The 27975-nt window shown below is 37.1% G+C and overlaps 1 protein-coding gene across 3 annotated transcripts in view; it reads right to left on the reverse strand.

Moving 5' to 3' along the window:
• The window catches only part of LOC123864117 (ras GTPase-activating protein raskol), a 214596-nt gene that overhangs the window by 170673 nt on the left and 15948 nt on the right, over positions 1-27975 (reverse strand). Inside the window, exons 1-2 of one of the 3 annotated variants that reach the window (XM_045904340.1) lie at positions 19573-19643; positions 15555-16501 (exon numbers count right to left, since the gene is read on the reverse strand). The exons of 1 other annotated variant lie outside the window; for it this stretch is intronic. In XM_045904340.1, coding sequence (XP_045760296.1) covers positions 15555-16365 — 811 coding nt within the window. In that variant the 5' untranslated portion in view covers positions 16366-16501; positions 19573-19643. Of the gene's footprint in view, positions 1-15554; positions 16502-19572; positions 19644-27975 lie in introns of those variants that run through there. One more of the 3 variants, XM_045904339.1, reaches the window with a different exon arrangement.

Consider the following 27975-nt stretch of genomic DNA (forward strand, 5'->3'; position numbering starts at 1 on the left):
GAATACAATGCTCTAAAGCTGATTAACACAAATGACGTCAGAGGTGTGTGAAACAAACCGGGAAACTGGACTGGACTGGAACTGAACCAGTCCGACGGCTGCTGACCGGCGCAGGCGCAGGTGTAAACGAGACGCGTGCTGCGCCGCGAAAGATCCTTCCTTCTTATTTTATTCATAAACGCAAAAACTATTGTTTGCTACAATGCGTAGTAATCGAGATGGTATTAGATAAGTTAGGAAGGGTTCAATAAAACTTCAATACCCTTTCCGAGTAAGCCCGCTTTCAGCTTTGTCGACATCACTAACCACCAGGTCAAAACTTGTGATCGTATAAAATAAAATATAATAATTATAAAATGAGGTAATTAATTAATCTAAGCATATCAATGTACCAATAGATCATTAAAAGAAAAGACGACTTCATAAAAACGACGTATAAAAAAGAGCGGGATCGAAATGAACCAGTATATCGACCATTGCAAATAAACTAAACGCGTGCCTACCAGCAGCTGCAAGCTTTTCTTTTGATCAACATACAAAAAAAAGCAAATATTGCTTTATAAAACGTGAAAGAACCGACTGAATCTATTCTATAATAAAAAACCGACCAAATGCGAGTCAGACTCGCGCACTGAAGGTTCCGTACTCAGGTATTTTTTCCAACATTTTGCACGATAAATCAAAAACTATTATACATAAAAATAAATAAAAATCTATTTTAGAATGTACAATTAAAGCCCTTTCATATGATACCCCACTTGGTATAGTTATTACTTTTTTCACATCATTAAAAACATCATTAAAAAAAAATTAAAACACATTTTAATTTTTTTGATATAACCACAAATTCGCGGTTTTCAAATTTATTCCTGTACTTATGCTATAAGACCTACCTACCCGCCAAATTCTAAATCAATGGGAAGTACCCTATAGGTTTCTTGACAGACACGACGGACAGACAGACAGACAACAAAGTGATCCTATAAGGGTTCCGTTTTTCCTTGTTTCGTAGAAAATAATCTCTGAAACTACTGAACCGATTTTGAAAATTCTTTCACCAGGAGAAGGTACATTATTCCTGAGTGACATAGGCTATCTTTTATTTTCAAAAAATTAGAGATCCCTACGAAAATTGTAATAAGCAACCCGTTCAAAGTCGGGCGGGTATCTTCATCAAAATCTTTCTTCTTTCAAAATCTTTATCAAAATTGTTTTCCTTTAACCAAAAAATGTTGAAAGTCCCTCTCAAACATTATATTTGTATCAAACAATTTGCTAAGAGAAGATAATATATAAACTAATGTTAAACTTTCCCACGAACACAAACGCCTTCGGACATAAACCAAAACCTTGGAATCTTGTGTTACTTCACTTTACCGTAAGAACTATAATTGTTATCGAATTCCGACCGAGAGTTACAATAATATTACCATCTCGAGATTTGATATAACATAACTTATCGATTTATTTATAAAAGCAATTGACAAATAGGTAATTAAGTTACCAATAGTCTAAGAGTATATCAGAAACATCACGATCAATTAAACAATCTAATACAAACAAAATGAATTTATTCAATTCAGAATTGTCTGCACCATTGTTCTTCTGTCTGTTGTTGCAATGTAATAAATAATAACAATAAAAAATGTATGCGCCATTGTAGAGCAGTAAGTATTCAAGTTAGGTTCAAACTAAAACATCAAATAAATCTTGTGGTGTTCAATCATGTCTATGTTAAAATCTCTACATAGTATGAAACAAAGTCGCTTCCTGCCGTCTCTTCCTATGTCTATGTACGTTAGTACGTACTACGTAATACTTCAATGATGTATGCTTGGATTTTTTTAAGCTACGCAACGGATTTTAATGCAGTTTTCATCAATAGATAGTATACAGTGATTCTAGAGGAACGTTTATTATAATTATATATGTATGTTTATATGTAAGGTATATTGTAATATTGTTTTGTATTAATTTGTTGAAATATAATGGTATATTGTTTAATATGTCCAAGATGTTGACTGCAAAAATAAACCAACGTAATTCGTTGGTTAACTTGTCGAAGTAAAGAGATTAATAATTGTTCTTTACTATTTATGGTTGTTTTGTAATTAATAAAACCTGCACTTGTAATTACAAAACATTGAATGTAATCTGAAGCTCCAAGAAAGGAGGACAAGGCAGCACCGGTCATAGCGGTGGTCTGACCTCTTTACGCTTTGCACTTGGACCTGCCACCTGCCCTTTCTATGATAAATTGTATTATAGCTCCTAGTCCTATGTTATGTCAGGTTCGCTAATCGCTCGCTACCGTATAGCTTTCTTCAGAAGTGAGAAAGAGTTTCTAAAAACGTGTTCTATTTGTAGTTTGTTTGTGACTATGCTGACAGTTTGGCCAAGCACGCAAACTGACAATAATTTCTGATGAATTTCTGTTTTTATGTCAGCGCAATTTTAGCTGAATCTATTTACTTATTACATTGATCTTTTTGATTTCATATTAACTTTACAAATTATCACAGTCGAGTGAAAGCTACTAAGCATAAACCAGCAGAAGTATCTATAAAGTAATTTAAAAAGTTTTCGAAAAATCCGACTGCGGTTTGCATTGCATCACGTCTGGAGTTTATTTGGTGTTTTTTTCCACATTTGAAAATGGCACCATACCGCCACTATATTGATTTTTTTCAAAAATATTATAGCCAGTATTACTCGGGATGATGTAAGGATTCTAATGATACCCTATACATGCAAATCTGCTCAGGCATTTAGAAGTTATAGTGGAATCAGTGAAACACACATGAACCTTGAAAAGATTACACTTTTTTGGGCAGTCATGTAAAAATCCAAGAGTTCAACCTTATATACAGGGCTACAGGGAAATATGTCACGATCCTGTTAAAGGGTTATAGTACTTACAAGATATTAACTATCAAACGACCCCTAAAGTGCTTATAATATGCAAAAGTGCATCGTTTTCGAATTACATATTAATTTTTTTCATTTTTCTAGTTAAAATGGTGCAATAAATAGAAAAAAATATAAAATACATTGTTACTTTTTTTATTAATTTTCAAAGTAGCAACGATCTTTTACCTAGAAAAAAGAAACTAATAACTCGGAAACGACACACTTTTGCATAAGCACTTTAGGGGTCCTTTGATAGCTAGTGTCCTGTAACCCTTTAACGGGATCGTGACATATTTCCCTGTAACCCTGTAAATCGAATATTTTATTCATTCTAATTTCATTTGTACACAACAACAAGTGCTAAATACATACACATTTGTGTTACATACTTCTAGGAAAGGTTTTTATTCACACAGCGTCAAAATTCAGTGATACTGATCACGTCTTCTATTCAAATGGAGCCAATGACCGTACCTCATTTAGAACATAAAGGGAATACTTACGCAATCAAAATAAACTCCGATTCTATTAATAGGCACACAAACCTTGTGTTGCGCTAATAAAGAAAAGAAAACTAGAAGATGCTTTTTGCTTTGCTTTGAAGTCATTGTGCTTTAGCAATTAATGTTGCTTAGTTATTTGAAGTTCTTAATCGATTTCTACTTTAAAGTCTTATTTATTTTTAAGAAAATGAAGTCTTTAATGGTTCTGAAGCATTTTTAAGATTGCCATTTATATTAACATAAATTTATACACTGGGTTAAAAACAGACTTATTACGTTGAGGCCATTATACAACTGAAGAATTCCTTAGTGACAAAGGTGTGTGGAAGCAACCAACTGAGAATAAAGTTCCAAGATGGTGTAGCGTATTGTTATTTTTTACAAATTGTATATGATTGTACCATTTTATAATTTAGCAACTGCTGAGTTTCTTGCCGAGTGCCGGCTCTTCTCAGTAGAAGGTGCATTCCGACACCGGCGGTAGAGTCACAAACGTAGCATATGAGACACTAGTTAAAAGATGAAATACTAGATGAAATACTTAAATCAGTTTTTGTTTTTCTATTTTTAATTTATGCAACTAGGAAGGCTTTAAATAATGACTTAGCTTCAAATATTATATCTCCAATATTATTCAGACTTATGTAGAAAATCCATTTGTTGAAAAGTTTATTCCTGTCTTTGCTGTTGACAAAATGTAAACCAAGTGGATCAAGGTAAACAAGATAAGTACGTACTTACCTTGAACTTATCAGAAACCCCACCGAAGCTTAATCTTATCACGCCTAGGTTCAGTTTAAGTAAATAGTTTGTTTATATATCAACTATCAAGCAGATGAATTCAAAAGCTGTTTTAGCTACTTTTAAGCCTGTTTCTATTACCTATTACATACCTACTTCACTTCACTTGAAGTCATATTGTATACTTGTATTATACAAGTATACAAGTGTATAATATAATTGTATGACTCCAAGTGAACTCCGAATTAAGGCCATTTCACTCTGACCTTGTCTTAACGATCCAATTTTAACCAATTTAAGTCGAAGATTAGATAGTGGCTTATGGCTATTATTTATTACCTAACAACAAGTGTTTGTGATATTATACGGGAGTGAGTTCAAACGTCAACGTCATCATGATCAACCCATCGCCAACCCACTATCATACTGAGCGTGGGTCTCCTCTCAGAATGAGAAAGGGTTTCGGCTTTAGCCATTGCGGTTGGCAGATTTCATACACAATCGATCGGGATTGATCGAACCCCCGGGATCGAACCCCCGACCGCCCAAGTTGGCTAACCACTTGGCTATCACAGCTCTAGGAGTTCAACGTGCTCTGCCCAAATCACAATACCTTATATAAATGAGATCATCCATTGTACACAAATTCTTCCAACAATGCAAACAATTTATATCTAATATCCGAAATCAGTTGATTAAAGATTTTAAAACATTTCTAAGTTAGATAAAAAAAATTAAATCGCGCATAAAGTCAGAGCAGTAGGTATATAATTATAAACCGTAAACTCAATTCCATGTCCGTATATTGTTTCCCACAGAAATTGCCCGCCATTAAACGAAACACCACCGCAATAATGCTCCGTTGGTTTATTATGTTGTTATTTGTCATCACTCACTCCGTGAGTACTTTTTTCTATTATTGTAACTGTAACGTAATAGTAATAGGCTTTCAGCAAAAAGTACATTCCAATGCTATTCCGAGCATTCGGCATTGTTGTAAGGGCCGCTACACCGATTCATCTTGAATCTTGATGTACGAGTACCATAACGTAAACGTAGAAGCAATCCAGTTCTATGGAAATGATAGTTTCATTTACGGCCGAGTTTTTTACTAATAAAATCAATCCTATGTAAAGTCTGTCGACAAATTACTTGTCAACGTTGTTATATTTTGCCAAAAAAATGTACCTATGTAGCTTATCGATACATTTTTTTAACTTGTCATTTGTGTTTTTTTCGTACAATAAAGTATATAATACATACAAACATAGATTAATCATTATTGATTTCAGCCGTTAGTTTCTTTGTATAGGTTTAAAATTCTGATTAGATTCTGGTTAGATTATTCAAAGCGCGCACCATACAAGATACGTTTTATTCTAATTTGAATATTAACCACAATGAAATTTTTTAGACACATTATATACTAAAATAATTTCTATGGTAAGTCCGATTTCAGTACAAATATAACAAGTCGCTACTTTAGTTCACGAACTCAAACATACCAATGATTACAAAGCTTTGTGCAAACTTGGTTAAAATATTTCAGTAACAATTGCCTTTCTGTGACTCGCCCCGACACAAAAATAGGTATGAAAATCAAAGATTTGTAATATAAAAATCTTTTAGCCCGACCGACTCACTGAAACCAATTTTTGTCTAAGTAATTATCTACAAAAATATTTAATCAAGTTTACACACAACTCCCGGTGTTCATAACCTCAAAAAAACATGACAACAAAATAATGTTATGAAAGTGATTATAATTTATTTGAATGCAATGCTAATCAAATTACATAATAACACGCATATTTAAATACATTAGCCGCTTATCTCTAGATAATCTAAATAGGAAACTTGTATACTTCTTAATTAAATAACAGTAACATAAAATTGGGTTATACAAGAGTCAAGAAACTAGCCGAAGTCGAATAATTGAATCTACGTACACACGAACTGGTATAAAGCCGTTACTTGCTGTATTGAGGAATGAAGACAGCTAAAAAGATTTGAATGCCCACCTTTTTAGAACTATTAGCCTAGTGGTATCAGCCCACTATTCGGAAGGGGTTCTTTTTTTTTATTCACTATAGGCAAGCGCTTGACCACAATCACACCTGATGGAAAATGATGATGTGTTCTAAGATGGGACGCGTTTACCTAGAAGGTGCCTATTCACTCTTGTTTTAAAGATAACCGGATTGTAATTGGTAGGGTTCGATCCCGGGCACGCACCTCTTCGGACTTTTCGGAGCTATGTGCGTTTTAAGGAATTAAATATCAGTTTAAAGATAAAGAAAAACCTCGTGAGGAAACCTTCATGCCTGAGAGTTCCCTGTAATGTTCTCAAAGGTGTGCGAAGACTTCCAATTCGCAATTGGCTAGCGATGGTTATACCTACCTTGCATAAAAAATCAAATCTGTCTACATTAAAGATGAATTTAAAGAAAGCCGTTATCTACGTGATTTATGAAACGAAAACAAATATAAAAAACCATGTGTATCGATTTTGATGTCTACATAAACTAATGATGTGTAATGTAACTGTAAATATTTAAGTTGGTCTCTATGTTATACTGAGTATGGAAAACGCAAGATTTCTTAGCAGTTAAGTATATTATACAGGATGAGTAGATAGACCTATTACAAAGTATAAACAGACGATTGGAATGGATGGGATTCTATACCTTTACCTAATACCGTTTGCTCCTAAAAACTGTACATACTTAATCCATACTAATATTATAAATGCGAAAGTGTGTCTGTCTGTCTGTCTATCTGCTACGCTTTCACTGCTCAACCACTCAACCGATTTTAATGAAATTTTGTACAGACTTAGGATAAATTCCGGGGAAGGACATAGGCTACTTTTTATCCCGGAAAAATAAACAGTTCCCGCGGGAATCCTAAAAACTCATCCGCTTGACTGATTTGTATGAAATTTGGTACTGAGGTAGCTTGCGTCCCTGTTATTGACAGAGACAACTTTTTATCCCGGAAAATCAAAGAGTTCCCACGGGATCTTTAAAAACCTACATCCACGCGGACGAAGTCGCGGGCATCCTCTAGTTGTAAATAAATAAACAAATGTAAATGAAGAGTTTATCAAATAATAAATATTACGTAGGTATAATCTTAAGTTCAAAAGACAAGTGACAACACACACCTATTTCAAGAGGATTTGATTGACTTTTCAAGATCAAAACTTACCCAGTAAATATGGTTGGACTGGATAAGTCTGATGTAGGTAATACAATAATATGTAACGAAGTTTAACGAACTCATTCCATTCATAGAAAGGTTGACGTTGCGTTAGCTGTTATTGACACTCTACCCCACAGAGTCACTACTTGTCCTTTTTTTCCGACCATTCACATAAAAACATATTATAAAAACGTTAAAAAGGAAAAGGAAGGTTAAAAAACCAGTAATCAGCGGAGGAATACGTTAACGACAGAAGAGTTACATTCTTGCCCATATATACGTGTGACAGTTATAAGAATGTTCATTCACTGTGCACAGGAAGGTTGCTAATAGATCTTCTTTTTGCGTTAGAACGTAATTGGGAAGCGATAAGTACTGTTTTGATTACGGCATTTCAAATACAAAGTTAACTATTAGTTAAGTATTCAATTGTACGAAACTATTTTCTTATAGTTCAATAATAAATAGGTACTGTTTGCCAAGAAAAACCAGATTTTTTATTGACTTGACAAATTCTTTGAATACCAAACCGAATCAATTAAAAACCGATACCTATGCTAATCTAAGCGACTGTACTAGAATTACCTGCAACTCCCGTTTTTTTACGTTTTGATACAAAAAACTTAAGGTCATGTAAGTAAAGTGTTAACTCTTTATATATGTTGCCAAGGTTTTTCTGGACAGTAACCTGCGTCGTTTTGCTATACCAAACCACGAAAGCGTACGATATCATCGGCCTCACAATGACTGTATAGAGCCAGAAGCTTACTTTGGATCTAAGGTTGAAATCTATAAAGTTGACTTTGACTTTGCTTAGACTTGTTGCCGTCCATAGTTATTGTTAGGCGATTCAAATAAAACTGGCTTTTGGGATCATGAAAATCATTTATTTGGGAACTTGTAATATACAATTTTGGGACTTACGAAACTGACTACATACACGAGTAGATTATTCGCAATCGACAAATCATAAACCGCAATATCGGCGCAGGCGCAACAGACAGCTTCGAGCAATAAGTGTCGTCTATATAAGGCAAGAAACCGTGTCTTCGAAACTCAGTCTACAGCGGGCAGCGGTGCGGCGTGGAGCGACCATCCATCGGCGAATGCATCTCTCCGGGCAGCCTCTGTATGTGGAATGCACGGCCGCATGAAGCTCAGTCCGTCGCCGAACGGCGCAGCGTGCACACGCGCCAATGAGGATGTTCATAGCCGCTACACCACCCCCTCATCAGCGAAGCGTTTGGGTTGTTTCGAGACTCTTCCATATCTTGTTACATGAGCGTAGCTTTTAGGTTCTTGAGCTTCTTCTTGATCGGGGCTCTTTACTACATAGGCAGGCTTCAGTCGGTCGATGGAAATATTTATTATCTTCTTATTTACGGAGATCTTGAAAAATTTTGCACATCGCTCGATGACTTGAAATGGGCCGTCGTAGGCGGGAGTGAGAGGCTTGCTTACTGCGTCGTGTCGCACAAATACATGTTCGCACCTTGAAAGGTCTTGAGGAACAAATATTGGACGACAATTTGGCTTTCTTTGCTCTTGTGATTTCTTTATTGCATTGCTTATGTTGGTCATTAGTTTTATGTTGGATTCAGTTGAATTATTGTTCGCTGCACCATAGAACTCCCCTGGCAAGCGAATCGTCTGTCCGTACAATAACTCAGCTGCACTGTACCCGATATCTTCTTTGACAGCTGCTCGAAGTCCTAACAAAACGGTAGGTAATTCGTAAGACCAGTTATCAGCGTTTAGGCGTGTCGTTAATGCACATTTCAGGGTTCTGTGCCATCTTTCGATTATACCGTTAGTCTGTGGGTGGTAAGCTGTGGTGCGGTTCTGCAGTATTCCCATACGTCGTGCTAGATTCTTAAATATTTCACCCTGAAATTGCCTCCCTTGGTCTGTTGTAATCTTCTCCGGTGTCCCAAAACGGCTTATCCATACTTCATAGAATGCTGTGGCTACAGATTCTGCAGTTATATCCGTTATAGGGCATGCTTCAGTCCACCTCGTTGCTCGGTCTATCATAGTCAGACAATAACGATATCCGTTGGATGTGGGTAGTGGTCCAATGATATCCAAGTGCACGTGTTGAAGCTTTTCTGCGAACTCGAAACTTTCCAGGGGTGCGTGGACATGTCGTTGAATTTTCGATTTCTGGCAAGGTATGCAAGTTCGAGTCCATTCGTTTACATCTTTATTCATGCTGGGCCAAAAAAATCGTGCAGTGATCAATCTTCTTGTTCCTCTAACGCCTGGATGACTGAGCTCGTGAATTGCGTTATATGCTAGTTTACGAAACTCCTTGGTCAGGTATGGGCGTGCGCTTCCCGTGGACATCTCACAGATGATAGTTATTGAAGTGTCGGGTAGGGTTACAGATTGGAATTTCAAGTTGCTGCGGTCTTGTAGATTGACAAGCTCGACATCGTGTTTCTGACTCTGGGCCAACTGTTCGTAGTCGATCGGAGAAGGGCAGAATAAGGTTTCGACTCTTGATAAGGCGTCTGCAACTTCATTCTCTTTGCCGGAGATATATTTAATTTCAGACGCGAACTGGCCAATGTAATCCAGGTAACGTGCTCTGCGTGGAGATTCTGTCTTGCTTTGCGCAGTCAGTGCATATGTTAATGGCTTGTGGTCAGTATATACCGTTAGTTCCTGACCCTCGAATATATGCCGGAAATGACGAATGGCCATGTAGATCGACAATAGTTCTCTGTCGTATGTGCTGTATTTCCTTTGTGCTTCATTAAACTTCTTGGAGAAAAAACCAATAGGTACCCATGATCCTTTTCTTTTTTGCTGTAGGGCAGCGCCGGCGCATGAATCTGAGGCGTCGGTCATAAGAGAGTATGGCATTACTGAGGATGGGTGGTATAGCAAAGCCGCGGACTTGATATCTTCTTTACATAACTCGAAAGCCTTTTTAGCTGCGTCTGTCCAATGTACTCTTGTTGTGTCGTTCTTCTTAGTGTTGTGAAGGTATCTATGGAGGTCTTTTTGGTGCTCTGCTGCTTGTGGTATATTTTCCCGGTAAAAATTTAACATTCCCAAGAATCTTCGGAGTTGTTGTATTGTTTCAGGTAATGGATATGTAGATATAGCTTTGACTTTCTCTTCTGTAGGTTTGATGCCCTCTTTAGACACGGTGTAGCCCAAAAAATCTAGCTGTGGTACACCGAAGATACATTTTGAAACGTTCAGTGTCAACCCATTTTCTTCCAAGCGTTTAAAGACTTCTTCTAGATGTTCTCTGTGTTTCTCTTCGGTCTCCGAAGCTATTAATATGTCGTCGATGAAAGGAAATACTGGTAGGCCCCTTAGTACGTTATCGATGTGTCTCTGGAAGGTTTGACCTGCATTTCTTAGTCCAAAACACATCTTGGTGAATTCAAAAAGTCCGAATGGAGTGATGATCGCAGTCTTTTGAATGTCGCTTTTTCGGACTTTGATTTGGAAGTAAGCTTTCTCTAAGTCAAGTTTTGAGAAAATGTTCTTGTTTTCCAAACAATGAGTGAAGTCGTGAAGGCGCGGCACGGGATACCGATCAGGAACTGTCATCGCATTTAGTCTTCTGTAGTCACCGCAGGGGCGATATTGGCCATTTTTCTTTTCCACCATATGTAATGGACTAGCCCAAGAGCTGCTGGAGGGTCGACAGATCCCTTGGTCCATCATGTGTTGGAATTCTTCCTTGGCAATTTTGCTTTTCTGTGGTGATAGTGGTCGTGCCTTAGCGAATACTGGTGGGCCGGTGGTCTCAATGTGGTGTTCTACGTTACTTCGAGAAGTTTTCATTGCATTGGGTCTTGTGATGTCGGGATACTTCGCCAATAAATCGTGATAAGGTTGCCTATCGTCGATGGTACGTATGCTTGGTTCTACAGACGAAGATACACATCCTCTTGCTATCGAAGTACCTCTTGAGTCGATTAATCTTCGGCCTCGAATGTCGACCATCAGGTTGTAATGCTGGAGGAAATCTGCGCCTATGATGGGTCGGCTCACTGAAGCTATGACGAACGTCCATTTGTATGATTGTCGTAGACCTAGGTCGAGCTCTATTGTTTGGCTGCCGTATGTAGGTATGGAAGTCCCGTTAGCTGCATACAGGTAATTTTGAGGATCACGCCTTTTTCTTTTGCAGTTTTGCAGTGGTAGGACTGATATGTTGGCTCCAGTATCGACTAGGTAATGTAATCCGCTTGATTTGTCCTTGATGAATAGACGGTTCACTTGTACTTCTTCGACCCGGGCTCCCGTCGCAGCTTGAGTCGTCGTTAGTTTCCCGTACTTTGGTTGTTGACTTGCTTCTTGTAATCACAAGGTGATAGGCAGCGATAAGCTTGGTCTCCAAACCGACGATGGTAGAAACAAACTCTTGAGCGATTAAACTTCTGTTCTTGCGATACAGGCGGGCGATACAAATTGGCTCGGTGGGGCCGACGAGAGAAGTGTGATTGGTTCAATTTAATAGCGGCGATTTCCTTTGATAATTCTTCGATTTTGTTCAAAACTACATCACTGTTGCCCTGTGTTGATGTTGATGGTTGGCAGACGGAGTTCACTTCTGAATTCTGTTGTTCAATCATCTTGTCAGCTGTCGTGGCGAGTTTATCTAGGCTCGTTTCTGTACTCATAGTAAGCGGGGTGCGAACTCCTTGAGGGAGATGACTAATCCATAGTAGCTTCAATGTGTCTTCTGGAAATAATTTCTGTGCCACATCTCGCATTCGCCTTAACAGTTGTGATGGCTTCTGACTCCCAAGCTCCATTTCATGTATTACCTTGTGTAATCTTTTCGTATTTGTTTCTTCGTAAAGGTCTATTAACCTCGATTTAAGAGTTTCGTACTTTGCGGTCGCGGGGGGGTCCAACACGATGTCGCCGATTTGCTCGATGTCGCATAATTCAAGCTGTCCGACGGCGAATTGAAATTTAGCTTCATCGCCGAGTTTCTGGCTTGCTACTATACATTCAAACTGGGCGAACCATAATCGTGGTTTATGCCGCCAAAATACCGGAATGCGGGACTTGAGTGATATTGCTGCGAGTTCTGTAAGATCTTCTTTTTTTACGTCGGGGTCACCAGTGTTGCCGTCCATAGTTATTGTTAGGCGATTCAAATAAAACTGGCTTTTGGGATCATGAAAATCATTTATTTGGGAACTTGTAATATACAATTTTGGGACTTACGAAACTGACTACATACACGAGTAGATTATTCGCAATCGACAAATCATAAACCGCAATATCGGCGCAGGCGCAACAGACAGCTTCGAGCAATAAGTGTCGTCTATATAAGGCAAGAAACCGTGTCTTCGAAACTCAGTCTACAGCGGGCAGCGGTGCGGCGTGGAGCGACCATCCATCGGCGAATGCATCTCTCCGGGCAGCCTCTGTATGTGGAATGCACGGCCGCATGAAGCTCAGTCCGTCGCCGAACGGCGCAGCGTGCACACGCGCCAATGAGGATGTTCATAGCCGCTACAGACTTAAGTTTCAGTTAAAACAAGACAGATTTATGCCAGCGGTATAACGCTGTCTCATTTTAACAGTGTCTTAAGTCTGAGCAAAGTCAAAGTGCGCTCTATAGATCTCAGCCTTAGTCTCCATCTTGCTCCTGCCAACGACCGCAGATTCCTAACGTAATGTTTGTTCTCTTCAACCAGTGTAGCAAAATTCTTTAAATATACGCCACACCAATACGTCATAAAGTACACTGCCTCCAACGACCCCACTGACCCTGTAACTTTCACGGTAAATGTGTAAAACACCAATGGCACATATATAAAAAATTGACATAAGTCAAACCCAAAGCCGACTAACTTATTATTTTTAGCTTTTGCGCTCGGTTCGATCAATCTCTGATTTAACTTTTAAGTTTTAATAGGTTTTGAAAATTTGAAATTTTTTGAAATTGGAGCAGTAAATATTATGTTTTTGAATTGTAAAAACTTCTCTTCCACCTATTGAGAATTGGCAGACTTCACTTACCTTTGACAATATTATGGTGCGGCATCACATGCACATCTAACTTTTCAGAGTTAATGTGTGTTTTAAACATTTAAATATCACTTGCTTTAACGGTGAAGTACCTCGTGAGGGAACTTGCATGCCTGAAAGTTCCCCATAACATTCACAACCTGGTATACCTACTTGATAGTTTTACAAACTTTTTATGTAATTACTTGTACATAGAACTTGAAAATAGCTCTTTTCGACTTAGACCATTTGCCTCGTGTCCGCGAAATGTTTATACGGTCCGCCACGTCCCTCGGCCACGGCCACTCGTAATTCTTTTTCAACAATGAGAGTACAAGCACACGTATAATCATTGTTCCGGAATATAAATACTGTCACGACAAGGCAATTTCAAAATGTGAGCTAACAAACGCAATCACGTAAACTTTGCGCAAACGATAGTTGACATTATTTCCTATATTATTTTCAGAAGTTATAAATGGTGATAAAGCGGTCATATTTATCGAGGGACAGTCATGGGATGAAAAAATCAATTTAAAATCATAATTATTATTAGTGTTTAAGGAAGACTTTGTTCAAAACCAGAGCAACTTAGATTTTTTAATCATCAAAATAGTGAATGTTTAGCAAGTCTGCTTTTGACACAGCGAAAAACCAGTAAGGTTTACATGATCATTCCGTCTACTTATCAATAAGGTAATAGGTAATATTACGAGATTAAGTTATATTTAATTCAAAATATAAAAAAGATTTTTCAAAAAGATTGAAATTTAAAACATATACCTAAAAACAAAATATATACTATTAACTAAACTAATTAAATATATACTATATAATAATAAAAAACTCATCTGGGCCCACCACATAGATAAAACGAAAAGTGATAAAATGGGAGAGGTTGATAAAATATTGTTAAAAATCATAAGTAGCAAACAAGTTGTAGGCATATACATTCCTGAATATGTTTGTCAGTCATTAAATTAAATAAATGACTCAAATAACATAATAGTCCATTTGAAACCAGATTTTAGGCGAACCTGTTATTTCACCTTAAATTAAAAGCGTATTTTGAAGGAACGAAGAACCGCCTGACTCATAATAATACATCTTTCGAAACTAATAGCCGGAATCTTATTATAATTTTCGTTCACACGGAAATAATTGGACAAAAATTTACATTTACACACATTTCTAAATTCAAACGTTAGTACAAATTTACACTTAGTAAATCTTGTGACCGTTACAAACGTACTTAGTATGTTATTACTGCACGCATTTGTAATTGTAAATGAGGAGCATATACCTAACTCGTGCAAGAATATCGTTTTGTATTCACTTATCTGGTTCAAAATCTATCGGATTTGCATGTGAGCTAACAATCGCTCTCTATCTGGAGAGGTAATTAGAAACTTACAAGTCGGTAACGGTAACAATCTGTAGCGCTACTACTTCAACAAAGTCAGTACTTCCGACATCTGCTAGCACTTAATTACTTATATCATATTACAAAATCAAAATATATAAGTATTTAAATACATTGATTTTAGAGCCACCCCTACATTTGTTTATTCTGAGGGTATAAATGATTACATGTTTTTGGATTTTTTACAAATAAGAAATTCATCCTTGTTTAACAACTAATAATAATTTAAAGTACAGATTTTTATTTCTAGTTTGTAAAATCCTAGTTTTCATTATGCACTTAGATGCAATGTTACCTACGGAATATTAATTTCTTTTATTTGATAATGGTAACAGCAATGCTATCTCATTATTTTAAGTCCAAGTACCTATTAACAAAATATATATCTACAATTTCTAACTGAAACTAGGCATCCTATATATCTAGAGAACTCTTCTTTATGTGACATGATTTGATGCCAACATCAACAAAATATCTTTAGTTTATACTATTAGTATGTCCTCAATCTTCAATGTCATCGTCAACATTAACAAGTAGCGCTAACACTGCGCTTCTTTATGGTAATAATGCTTACCAATATCTTCTTGTTACTGCAGCTATGAAAATGACAATGATTGATGCGATAGTAATTTTCCTCACACCGTTGTTCGTATCCAATACAGATGCGATTGGCATTGACCATACAGTGATGAAGAGCATCATTTTAGCGCTTGACCATATTTGAAAGAATGGAAATCTTTAACATTTTAACACATAAATTAAAAAAAAAATACACTTACCGTTATCGATGTATGGTAGAGAATACAACACTCCACATAGGGACACTGCTACGGCTGCTGAGTTTTGGTCTGAAGATTCATCTCCACATTCATTAGAATCAGTCTGCGCTGGTTCAAAAAGAGTTAAATCCAGACCATCCATGTCACTGCGAGTTGATACACGATCTGCCTCAACGATTCGATCACAGAAGTGTTCGGGAGAGTCGACATCCTTCGGACTGCGACTGCACACACCATCGCTGAGAGGATCGCAACAACATGTATCCGAAAAGGGTTCAAAATCTCTGCAATCAAACTCGCATCGCTCAAAACTATCGCACGTGCAAGACGATAGGGCATCTGAATCTGATCCCTCGCCAGGGAATATGTTATTACTTTGCACATCCTTAGCGGTATCTGTTTTAGCCGCTACATAGAAGACGCCAGAAGTAAATGGCACTTTTTGTACCTGTAAGGTTATATTCCCATCAGGTTTATCCGAGCGCTCTGCTTTTGGTGTTAAAGAGCTATCCAACTGAGAACGACAATCTTCATAGCGCGCAAAACTGGATGTATCTGTCAAGTTGGAAGAACGATCAACAGAGTATGCGTCGGCATAAGGATCTCCATTTTCGCTTTGCAATGGAGTTAAGCGATAAGGAGCATGTGTGCGCGTTCCGAGGAAAATGGTGGTGTATGGGCAAGTATGTAGTGGTCGCGAGCGGTCGGCGCGACGCGGATAGCTAGCGGCAAAAGGGTCGCGAGGTGGACCCCCCTCGGCGTCTAAAAACGCCTCGCTCGTGGACAGAACGTTGTATCGCCAATCCGGCATCGCAGATAAACACCATCACTATTACAGAACACTAAGATTGTCTCTTGTCGTTATCACTATGTTACACAGAAGAACATGACCCACTTTCATTAGTAAAAATGAAAATAACGATTTTAACTACGATCGGCATCCGCACCTGAGCAAATATGGTATTATAAAATACATGCACTTTTTTTTTAATTACCAAAATAGGGAATGCTTAGCAAGTCTCCTTTACAGCGAAAAACCACTAAGGTTTACATGATGTGTGTCATTCCTTCTATTAGATATTTGTAAACACGATTTAGCGATTTATATTATAATTATTGTGCTTACTTATATTCAATTTGTTGAATTGACCTATTAAGCTCTTTGATTATGTTTTCCGCATCTGACCAAACTAAAATTATACACGCAAGAAGCAACTCATCTTTTGAAAACGAGATTTCCTTACAATTTACAGTAAATAGCTAGTCATCCTATAATTATGGAAACACCGTAATGGACATTTACATTTTCTCTTTTATTTAGGTCTAACTATTCATAAAAAAAGAGCTGAAAGCTTTTAACGTAAAAAAAATGATAATTCCAATCTTTATAATAATAAAAAAACTTGCCTGTAGAGAAAAGTTCAATGGCTGCGAGTCGTGCTTAAGAAACGTAATTATTTTGTAAGTGCTACGTCTCAAATTGTTCTAGCGGCTTGATAATAACAGATGCCGGCTTGTGACAGCTAGACGTATAGGAAGTACTATGGAAGAACTCCTATTTTTCAAACCTGAAGGTGCTTATATTGCTTATTCTGTGGAACAATATAGTATTTTTGAACTTGTAAAAATTAATAATGCAACTGTACTTACCTACGTATCTCGTGTATTAATTTTAATCATAATGCTCTTGAGCTCGGAATATCAAAAAAGTACACTAAAGATATTGTACCTAAGTATTTTACTGACAAGAACAATTGAGTAACTAAGCCTAAAGGGAAATTAAACACTACGGCTTACGCTGAGTACCAAGTCGAAGCGGTCATAAACGTCGCATATTATTGCTGACCTGCGCCTGATATCAAAGACTACATAATGGTACCTATAACTGACTCTGTATATAAACATCTGCATTGAATAACAGCGTTAATACGAAGCACTCATATCTAAAGATGATGGTGGGAAATTAGGTCAATCGATAATTCCAAATAAGGCTTCAACTTTCCCTAAGTAAAGATATCGATCCCAGTTGTTTATACCTACAACGATTTACTGTTAATCGGGATATTCTTCATTGGACTAACAACCGACTGAAGGCAAATATGTAGGTATAACCAAAGCTGAAGATTAACTTTCAAAAACCTTTTCAACACATTGCCTTTAAATTCTAGCTTCTTAACTTAATAAGGAGCTTTATTAAGCGCGGAACAAGATTGATAATAAGATATAAAGGTCTTATCTAAAATAAAATATCTGTAATCTTCATCTTTACTAGCCCAATATAACTTATATTTACTATTTACAGGCTTAACGAATAATGCTATTAACCGGCGCCGGCGGCGGGTCCAAACGCGTTGAGCATAAGAACGCAACAAGACTAATCTATGCAGATAAATAAAATTTATGTGTCCGTTTGTTATTTTGAAATGAACAACAATTTCCATTTGCGTATTTGATATATAAACAACGATTTTACGATTGTTATTGATAGTGAAAAGGTCCTTGCGTTGAGAATCAAGAACTCAAAACTCACAAATATTTAGGAAAGCATTCAATGTGATTGTGAAGACAACATTTTTTTAGATAAAACACAGTTAAGATTATTTATCTATAAGGTAACTTAGGATTTCAGCGACAAACCAAAATTTAATTTTGTAGGCAGTAGTGATATACAAACCAATAAAGTAAAACGTCATTATTACCAATTTAATAACTAAGACAGAAATTTTGGAAATTCCACCTAAATAGGGGCTGAAAGTTTATATGAAAGGTCCATTTTAAAAATTATAACTGTGAAAATTTGTATTTTTGTGCTTTTGGTTAAAAATAAAGGAATACATGTTGAGGATTTTTGAATATTCCACCCTTTGACTGTTTTTCAAAATTCCATTGGAATTGGAGCGAGTCAGCCGGTTCTCTTTAATTGAAATAGGCGTCACTGTATCGAATAGTATCGATTATAAGGCACTAAAACTAATTTAACGAAGCGTTAAACTTAAATTGCTACCTTAGTATGTATGTAGTACGACAAAAACTACCACTTACGGTCAATGAACGAAAACAACCAACATTTGCTTGTTTCCCCCTATCTTCTAATAGGTTTCCCTATATTGAATAAAAAGTGCCTGCTTAGAACTTGCAGAAAGCTGAACTAATAATAAAACTTGACTTTACCTGCGTGTTTTAAAGACTTATAGTAAGAAACTATGTTCATAATCGCAAAATACCTAGATAAATAATTCAAGTAAATTCCGGAATAGAGACAGCATGATTAATAATGTTGTAAAGATGTAGTTTAGAAACGATATTATTAAGTACTCGTAGTAAAGCACTGTCTCTAAAACTCAAGTAATTTCTGAAGAACGATTGCTAAAGGTTCCTTCGGTCGAATGCAATTTGAATAGTAATTCCGCAAATACTGTATCGGAAAGTTGGCCTCCAAGATAGACATTATGGTAATATTCCCGAGAGATTTGACTCGAAAGTGCCTGCAGGCTGCAGGCATGACCAGTAACTTCGAAACTTGCAACGGACTATTGAGGGTTATAAACCAGGTTTGTAGTCAATGAACCCGCCTGAAACCCTGAACCCTGATGTCGTGCTTGTTCCATAATATATGTTTTGAATGTCTACAATTTTGCGTGTTAACAAGGTTAAATTCAAAAATGAGACGTTATTTAAAGTTATTAACTTGCTTGTTTGATTGTTTATGATTGTATTGATCCAATGCTTTATAATTTTTATTTTCAGTATATTCAGCATCTCCACCAACTAAAGAGTTTCCAATAATAAGGAAACCTAAGTTGTGAGTACTAAATTCTTGGTTCAACCAATAAAATACTTCGTATCCATACGGAAGGTAAAGGGCTAAACCCATATAACTCCGATGTAAGTAATTGATCAGTAATCCAACACTATCGATTGCGGGACGCCGACCGTAGTAATCATTGCAAAAACTTAATCGTGCGATACCAACACTAAACTGGCACTTTGTACACAATAATTATGTCGCAACTTTTACCGTGGTTTTATTCGAATGTTTCGGTTATATTCGTGCACGCGGCGTGCAGAGGTGCGCGTGGTGGGTCGCACTCGGGCCGACTGGTCTGCTAGTCTGGTACACAGTGCGAGTGCGCGGAGGGCGAATGCCATACCAAGTTACCAACTACCAAGCGTATGAGTCGCTCATCTGTAAGCAGATGCTCGCCAACTGCAGGACCGTTAACAATCGCAAGGTACAGAGTACATAGTCAGCCTACAGCGCGTTCACGTACAAGGCATGACCAATTTAACATATTCATGAGATTTTGAAACATGAAGGAAACGAGCAAAAACTTTAAGTCCCATTACCTCGATAGCACATATTAGATATACTATAAAAATTGTCACAAAAGCTCTACCTAATTTACATTGATAAATGGGTAAATTATGGCAAGCTTTTCAGTGCGGAAATGAGGCAATAGAATATGTACCCTGTTCTTAGAGGAAAAAATTAAAACCCATATAATAGCTATTACAGGCGTTTTGCATGCCATCTATATAACTAATATTATGAAACTAGGTAAACTAATAATATGAAGACGAAAGATTTGTTTGTTTGTAATCGATAAACTCTGAAACTACTGAGTCAAAGTCATTTTTTGATCCACTTGTTGAATTTGTAAGATGATGTTGTAGGTGATAATTAATGAACTGGATCGATTTAAATCTCTTTCACCATTATAAAGCTACTTTATCCAAAAGTTACATAGGCTATGTTGGTAAGTACCTAATCTACATATATATCAAATTTCACCCAAGCGAAGCCAGGCGGATCAGCTAGTAGGTGTTAAACCAACATCAAAATTCAAAATCATAAAAAGTGTAGACTGTAGAGTCTCCATCATTGGAATGGTGTCAATGACCGAAAATTAGCAGATGTTTGATTAAAATTATTGCGAAGACGAAGACGTGAGAATATTCTAGCTAGTGTAAAACGTTGCTCCATCTTCCGTTTGAAACTGATACACATTGGGGTTAACATTGCCATACAAAATGGAAACAGATGCCCCTCATAAAATTGTGATCGTTGATTTACAATCCTAGACAAGCTCGGGGGGACAGGGCTTTTTATCAAAGGATGTCGTCGGTTTTTTGTGGCCATTATCGCATGACATAGGGGTGGCCACAATGCGCTTTGCTAATCAAATCCCTGCACAGAGATATCTATCAGCTATCACGCGAGCTCTTATCTCTAGACCAACCGGTTCGAATCCGTCGTATTTGCATTTCGCAGCCGCTTACGAGTAACTCCAACGAGTCGAGTCAACCATTTTACGGCACTGCATGCTCAAACCGGATAAATAATATCTATAAGCTATTTTATCTTTATATCTGTCTCCCATGTTTTCTGTGAAACACCTATTAAGAAAATTTAGGAGAATGCGTATTTATTATATCCACATTTCCACACTAATATTATAAATACGAAAGTGTGTCTGTCTGCTAGCTTTTCATGGCTCAACAGTTTAACCGATTTTTATAAAAGGTACAGAGTTAGCTTACATCCCAGGGACATAGGCTACTTTATAACTCGGGAAATCAAAGAGTTCCCAAGGAATTCTTAAAGCTCCATCCGTTTAATCGACTTATATGTGAAATTTGGTTCAGAGGTAACTTGTGTCCCGGAAATTCACATAGGCAACTTTTTATCCCGGAAAAGCAAAGAGTTCCCACGGGATTTTTATAACCTTAATCCACGCGAGCGAAGCCGCAGGCATCATCTAGTTGTAAATAACGGGTATATTTGTCGATATTTCGACTCCGGTCCATGATTGTCTCGTCCTATCATCGTATTTTCGTAGTATGCTCTGTTTTGGTATACTTATTTATCTTGCCAGTCTGGACTCTCTCAAATACTTGATTACACTATTAAGAAATAAATAAAGGTAATAGATCAAAATGAGCTTCGGTAATTGATTATATCAAAGGTCTTACTAATTTATTATAGGCAGGCATGCCATTAAAATTTACAGAATGCACTGCCGTGAGATATCACGGAGACGGCCTTGGATACGTTTTGGTGTTTGGATTACCACATAAATATAATTGAAAGATGATGTTTCTACAATGTAATTGAAACAGGCTTTTTGTGTGACATACTTAAAATTTCTTCTCATAAATACGTGTTATGATTATTTCACACGGGAAGCCATTTTTTGTGTAAATAAATATATCCAAAGCCCTCCTACCACTCGAACAGCCGCTGTCATGGGTCAATATTGAACTAAAGCTTATTAAATAATACCCAACCTACGTGTAAGCTTTACTACTTAGTAGGTAGGTACCACTACCAAATGATCTTGTATGATTTAATTCTTTAAATATTTGTAGAGTAACTTAAAAGGTAGTTACAAGAATTTTAAAAGCATATACCTGAAATAAAGTTACACAAAATAATTAAAACTTTCTTTTTAGAACTTTCGACTCAATTACTTCGTTAATATTCTAGCTTACAAGGAACCAAAAGCTTACTTTGCTATAATCCGCCAAACCAAAGAAATCTGTATGGTGCAACAGATCATCTCTTGGGGATACTCCGGTGTCGTGGCGAAACGTGCGTCGAGTGGTGTTGGGATTTGTGTGGTGCTGCGCGGTGGTGGTGCGTGCTTGGTGGCTGGCTTTTCCTGCATGTTTATCAGTGGGAGGGCGGGCGGTGCATGTCGCATGCTGCATGTTGCACCATTCAGATTTCTTTGGTTTGACGGATTATAGCAAATTAAGCTTTTGGTTCCTAGTAAGCTAGAATATTACCAAGTAATTGAGTTAAAAGTTTTAAAACGATAGATTAGAATTAGAATTAGAAGAAAGATAGATCAGAGTATTCGATTGAAGGCCCTGAATCCTGATAAACCCCTTTCCCTCTCCGCTTCCCTAATCAATTTCTGGCTAAGGCCATCCTGTACGTTGATATCTCAATCAGTAAGTTTCTTCTTTTATAATTTTAGAAGAATGTAAGGTAGGTAGGTACGTATATTATAGATTAGCGTGCAGACAAAATATTATAAGCATTATCTAACCGGGAGATCCTCCTTTACCTTATCCTAATAAGAAAGAGACCCCTAAACTCTTAGCTCTTTTTAGTTGTGGTAACTTTACTAACATTTTATTTATGTACGGTTTAATTTTTCAATAGCAGATGATTACATAGTTAATGCGTAGGAGCCGACGTAAACTGAGATGCAAAATTATTGGGTTCTTTACCCTGCAGCCTTTCTGCAGCAATTAAATAACAATGACACCCACACGGGAACTGATACCGACATAGCCATCCGCCGTGTTAATGAACTCGGGAATTTGTAAGACATTTATTTGTTCACCTAAAGGTATTCTACAGTAAATACTTATTGCAAAGAAATAAAGCATTGGTCACTATTCTTTCTACTTAAATACAATTTTTTAAAATAAATAAGAGTATTTACTATGCATAATATTTTCTGTCGCATTTTAGGTACGTACCTAAGTACTTAAATATAAATAAAAAATAGCAAACATGTTAGTTACAATAATTGTGTTGTTTAGATTTGCGTAAGTATTTTTTTTTCTTAATGAATAAAAGAACTCAAAGTTCTAACTAATCCAAAGAACAAAAATCTTGGTAGACCATACAAAAAGTAAAACTGTAAAAATATTAGCAACTTTATGTGTAAAACTAAATAAACAAAACAAAATCTAGAAAAATTAAGTAAACTTTTGTATTTAGGATGGCGTATTAGCGCTATGTAGAGGTCAGAGGGGTTGTATTTTATTCATAGCTTTTATGGTAGAAGAAAGCTCATTGGTTAGTTATATTCTATTAGTAGAGTAGTAGTTGAGAAAATTACTAGGCGAGCCATCTAGTGTCGAGTAGCATAAGCATTTGATCGCATTCACATTTTGCATGTTCTTGAAGTAGCATCATATGTCATCAATAGGTGGCGCTACTTGTATTAACTTTAAATGTAACTTTCAGGTTTTCAGCCATGCATAGAGTTACTTAGACTAAAAATTATACCTAGACTTTTTATTCAAATAAAAATATATATTTGGGTAGGTACATGAAACGACACTACACTGAAGTCTGAAGCATACAACTACAGTAACGTACACGGAAAATAATCGTATCTTAGGCACATTCATAATAATTAACCCATCTGGGTTAATTATTATGAATGTGCGTGGTCTAGGGAAGGCCAAGACTGTTAAACCGTCCCTGTTTATCCAGTTTGGGCTTAACTTTATCCTACCACAAACAATTTCTCTGCATGATAGTCTTTATTTCAATAAAGTCAATAGGTCAGATATAAATTTTATATCTGGACGTTTTCAGTCTACCTACATCAGCATAGATCAGCATAGGTACGTACAGAGCTACGTATCTTCAAATTGAGTAGGCTCTAGCTATAGCTAGGTCCTAATTAAATTCATTGTATTATTTTGCTATGAGAGTTGCTATTGTGTCTAGGAAGGGCAAGTGTTTATGGTTGCCACATTTGGTCCAGCAACGATTAAGTATCATGGTCTTAGTGCCAATATGTCTATAACTGGTTGCACTGCTGTGTGTCGATCAGTTAGATATAGCTTCTTCTAGTCCTAGGGCTTCGCCTTTTACGACCATCTTTATCAAAAGGTCATAGAATGTGCTTCTTCTACAATTGGCATTATTATCGGTTGGTATTGCTGTTTGTGCAACACGATTTAAAACATAAATAATAATGTAAATGTATATATAATTAATACATTTTAAATTTTTATTATTAAATAAAAATTAGATATAAGTTAGCAAAACATTTATTTATAATTCTGTGGCAATACATCATCATCGTCAACAACATGCGACAATGGTCTCCTATATAGTCTTCTTCCATTTATCGCTTTCCTTCATGTTGGCAATATTATACCATCAAAATTAGACCTTATAGAGCGAGAGGTACATGATGGCTATGTCTCCAAAATTCGTAAAATCCATATTCGATTTTAGTTTTAACGATTTAACTAAAAAAGTACGTCCAATTATGTCAAATGTCTATGACGTCACATCTGTGAATTTCATACAAGCTATCTTACTAAGCGAGCGTTTTGACGTTTGATAAAAAGTCACTGGTTTGACTAGTAGTCATCATCCCTATTCTCGTGGTTTTGCAATTGAAGGCAGCCCTATCTTCGATATTCAAATATTCAACGCGGAAATTTTATGTGCCTTGACTTACGATGAGATCATTGTTTTGGCGAAGGCCCGGCCACACGTCCGGAGCGGGCGGTGGACAGGACATGCGACGTCCTTCCTCAGTTCCTCACCCGTCCGATTTATATACAGACTCGACCGCCGCGCACCGCTGCGATATTTTACTACCTACGAGTATGTTTGTGACGATACCGTTATTGTATAAATTATTTGCACATCGTGATGCTCATTTTGGGAACACCCGGTTGCTTTCCATTTCTGAATACATTTAGTACGTTGAACCCTTGAACCTCATTTTATCTGTGAAATAACTCAAATAACTGTCGTTTTACATTGTTTTGATTGTCTCAGCCCCAGTTCCAGCAGGGTCAAGAAGTAAACTAAGGGTCTAGACAGACGGACTACATTTGTACTTCTAACCGACTGCAAAATTGCAGTTGCGATGCAGTGTGATTGTAGTTGATACAACATCATCGTAACTGCAGACCAACTGCGCAGTCCGCGGGCAGTCGGTGTGCAGTTATAGTACGAATACACAGTGACTGCGTAGCGAATACGCAGTCTGTTGGTAGTCTGTTGACTATTGCATTCGCCTTGCAGTACAAATGAAATCCATCTGTCTAACTCTAACCAACTTGATGTTGTAAATTATATTTTTTTATTGCGTATGGCATAGCGCAAGCTTATCACAGGCTTGCACTTGACGACAATCATGCTTAAAAAGCAATAGAGGTCTTGCACAGCGCTTGCCTAGAATATGCCTATCTATTCACTCTTGCTTTGAAGGTACATATTTAGGTTATACGTGGCAGGAAACACGGACGCCGCTGGAAGGGAAAATGATAACGACCTGGTTTTCAATCCATAGGATTGAAAACCAGGTAGAATACATAGGTTCTGCAACTTTGATCTACAACCTGAGCAAACAGTAGTGCCAATAACACAGTTTTTATTCATAACAGTTCGCTTTCCTCATCGTTATGCTAATTAGATTAATTACAAAACATTTGTTATGTAACTGCAGGCAACCCACTAAGCATGGCCCACCCACTTGTTCGTATACGTTTATTATGTATTTATCACGCGAAGTGACTAGTGAGGCAAGTGTTAATCAGAAATATTTCCTACTTGATAAATTATTCAAATGTCAATTTATTAATAATAATAACTCAAAATTTAAAAAACCCCGACACAAAAACCTCTATAAGAGAACTAGAAAAGAGCTGATAACTTTCAAACGGCTGAACCGATTTTCTTCGATTTTATAGCTAAGAACACTCTTGATGAAGCTACCTTTCATACAAAAAAAAAACTAAATTAAAATCGGTTCATTCGTTTAGGAGCTATGATGCCACAGACAGATACACAGGTACACAGATACACACGTCAAACTTATAACACCCCTCTTTTTGGGTCGGGGGTTAAAATTACGGAATAATAACATCATAGCGCCATTTCCTAAGTTACAGAAATACCTGGCAAATTATATAAATGTAATTTACCTAGTTAGTGATTAGGTATTTCTTAGATTTAAGTAATTCCTAGCGAGCGAAGCGAGGTTTCTGAGTTTACTTGGCTGAATTTATACATTATCTTACTTCCGTCTGTCCGTTTTAAAACCGCTTTTTAGAAATAGGACGGCAGATTGTACTATTCTGGCATTATTCTAAAGTATTAGTACCCTTCTTATTAGGTGTATGTTAAAATAATATCAAAAGCAATCCGAAAAGAGAGAGGGAGCTCTCGGTTTAATCCTGAATCGACGATTCCTATGTCAAATAACTATGAGTGACGTCAAATCAAAGAAAATAGGTGACTCCTAGAGACAATAGGAACATTTGACGCCTGCCAGTGACGCCGAAGCGTCGACGACGTTTTGTTACAAGACCTACAAGTTCCACTGTTGTGAACTGCCAAAGGTCGATATAGTCCGGCGCAAGTTTAACTATATTGACAATAGGTATGTTTATTTCCATTATCTCTCCACGGGATTTAGGAAGAGCCTTGTTCATCTAATCAAATTACTCAGAAATGTTTGCAGAGAGCAATAAAGTTCCATCTCGGTCTCTTATCGTCGCAAATATTTCCATAAACACAGACGTTTCAGGGTAATGTAATAAAAATGCAATTGGCGGTAGCGTGGCGCGTAGACGAGGGTGCAGGGAATGAAATTACGGGGGCGTCGCATCTGCCTCCGGAAAACGCAGACGAGGACACGTTGGAAGGGCCTGCATCGTTCGCTACATTGGAGATGAAAATTATACGTAGGCATATAAGTATAAGCATAAGGGGCTGCGCAGACGAGGGACTATTGTCCGTGGAGAACAAAAATCGATAACTAAGAACTGTATGATGAATCGCATAACGGCACAGACCACTAAGCTAAAATAACGGACTCGATAAAGATGAATTTTGTGTGTGTGAGTGTGTGTGTGTATGTGTGTGTGTGTGTGTGTGTGTTGAGAGTGTGTGTGTGTGTGAGTGAGTGTGCGTGTATGTGTGCGCGCGTGTGTGACACGATATAAATAATTGTACGGCGAAAAATCGTCTTATAAGACGACGGCAGACTTTTGTCCTCCGCGGACTGGTCTCCCTCGTCCGCACACTGTTAGGACCTATATAATTTTATATACGTGGCAGTATATATTAAGCTTTCTCGCTGATCAAGTAGCGGCCCATTAGATTTAAAATATGCGGACAGTATTGTTGACTGCCGGGTTGTCTTATTCAGTTTGCTTATGCCGTGGGAGGCTAAGAAAACAACTAGTTATGTTAAATTATCAAGGATTAACTGACCACACAACAGTTCCTTTGAATAGCTAATATAGGTAGTTAGTTATTCCTACGTTTACACATAGCGTTCATATTAAATTTTTAACATTCTCAATCTCGGCTATTTACTCAAGAATAGCTTTTCGATTTGTAAATTGATGGAAGAATGAACCGAATAGGTAGAGTTGGATCCAAAAAATATACCTATTCGAAGAAGTCCAGTGTATAGTGACAGTACCTCGAGATCTTATTATTTTAGACCATTAAAAAAAGGCAGGTTATCTAAGATGTTCATAGACGTATGACTTCTTCAGACTATCATTACGGACCAAAATGGAGGGCAAGAGAATCGTTGGTAGAATAAGAAAGCCGTCGCTTAGAAACATCCGCGATTAGACTGGGTTAGCCAATCTGGCACAACTTTTCCGTTTGGCGAAGGATACACTAAAA

The sequence above is a fragment of the Maniola jurtina genome, chromosome 4 (genome assembly GCF_905333055.1).
Source record: "Maniola jurtina chromosome 4, ilManJurt1.1, whole genome shotgun sequence".
NCBI lineage: Eukaryota > Metazoa > Arthropoda > Insecta > Lepidoptera > Nymphalidae > Maniola > Maniola jurtina.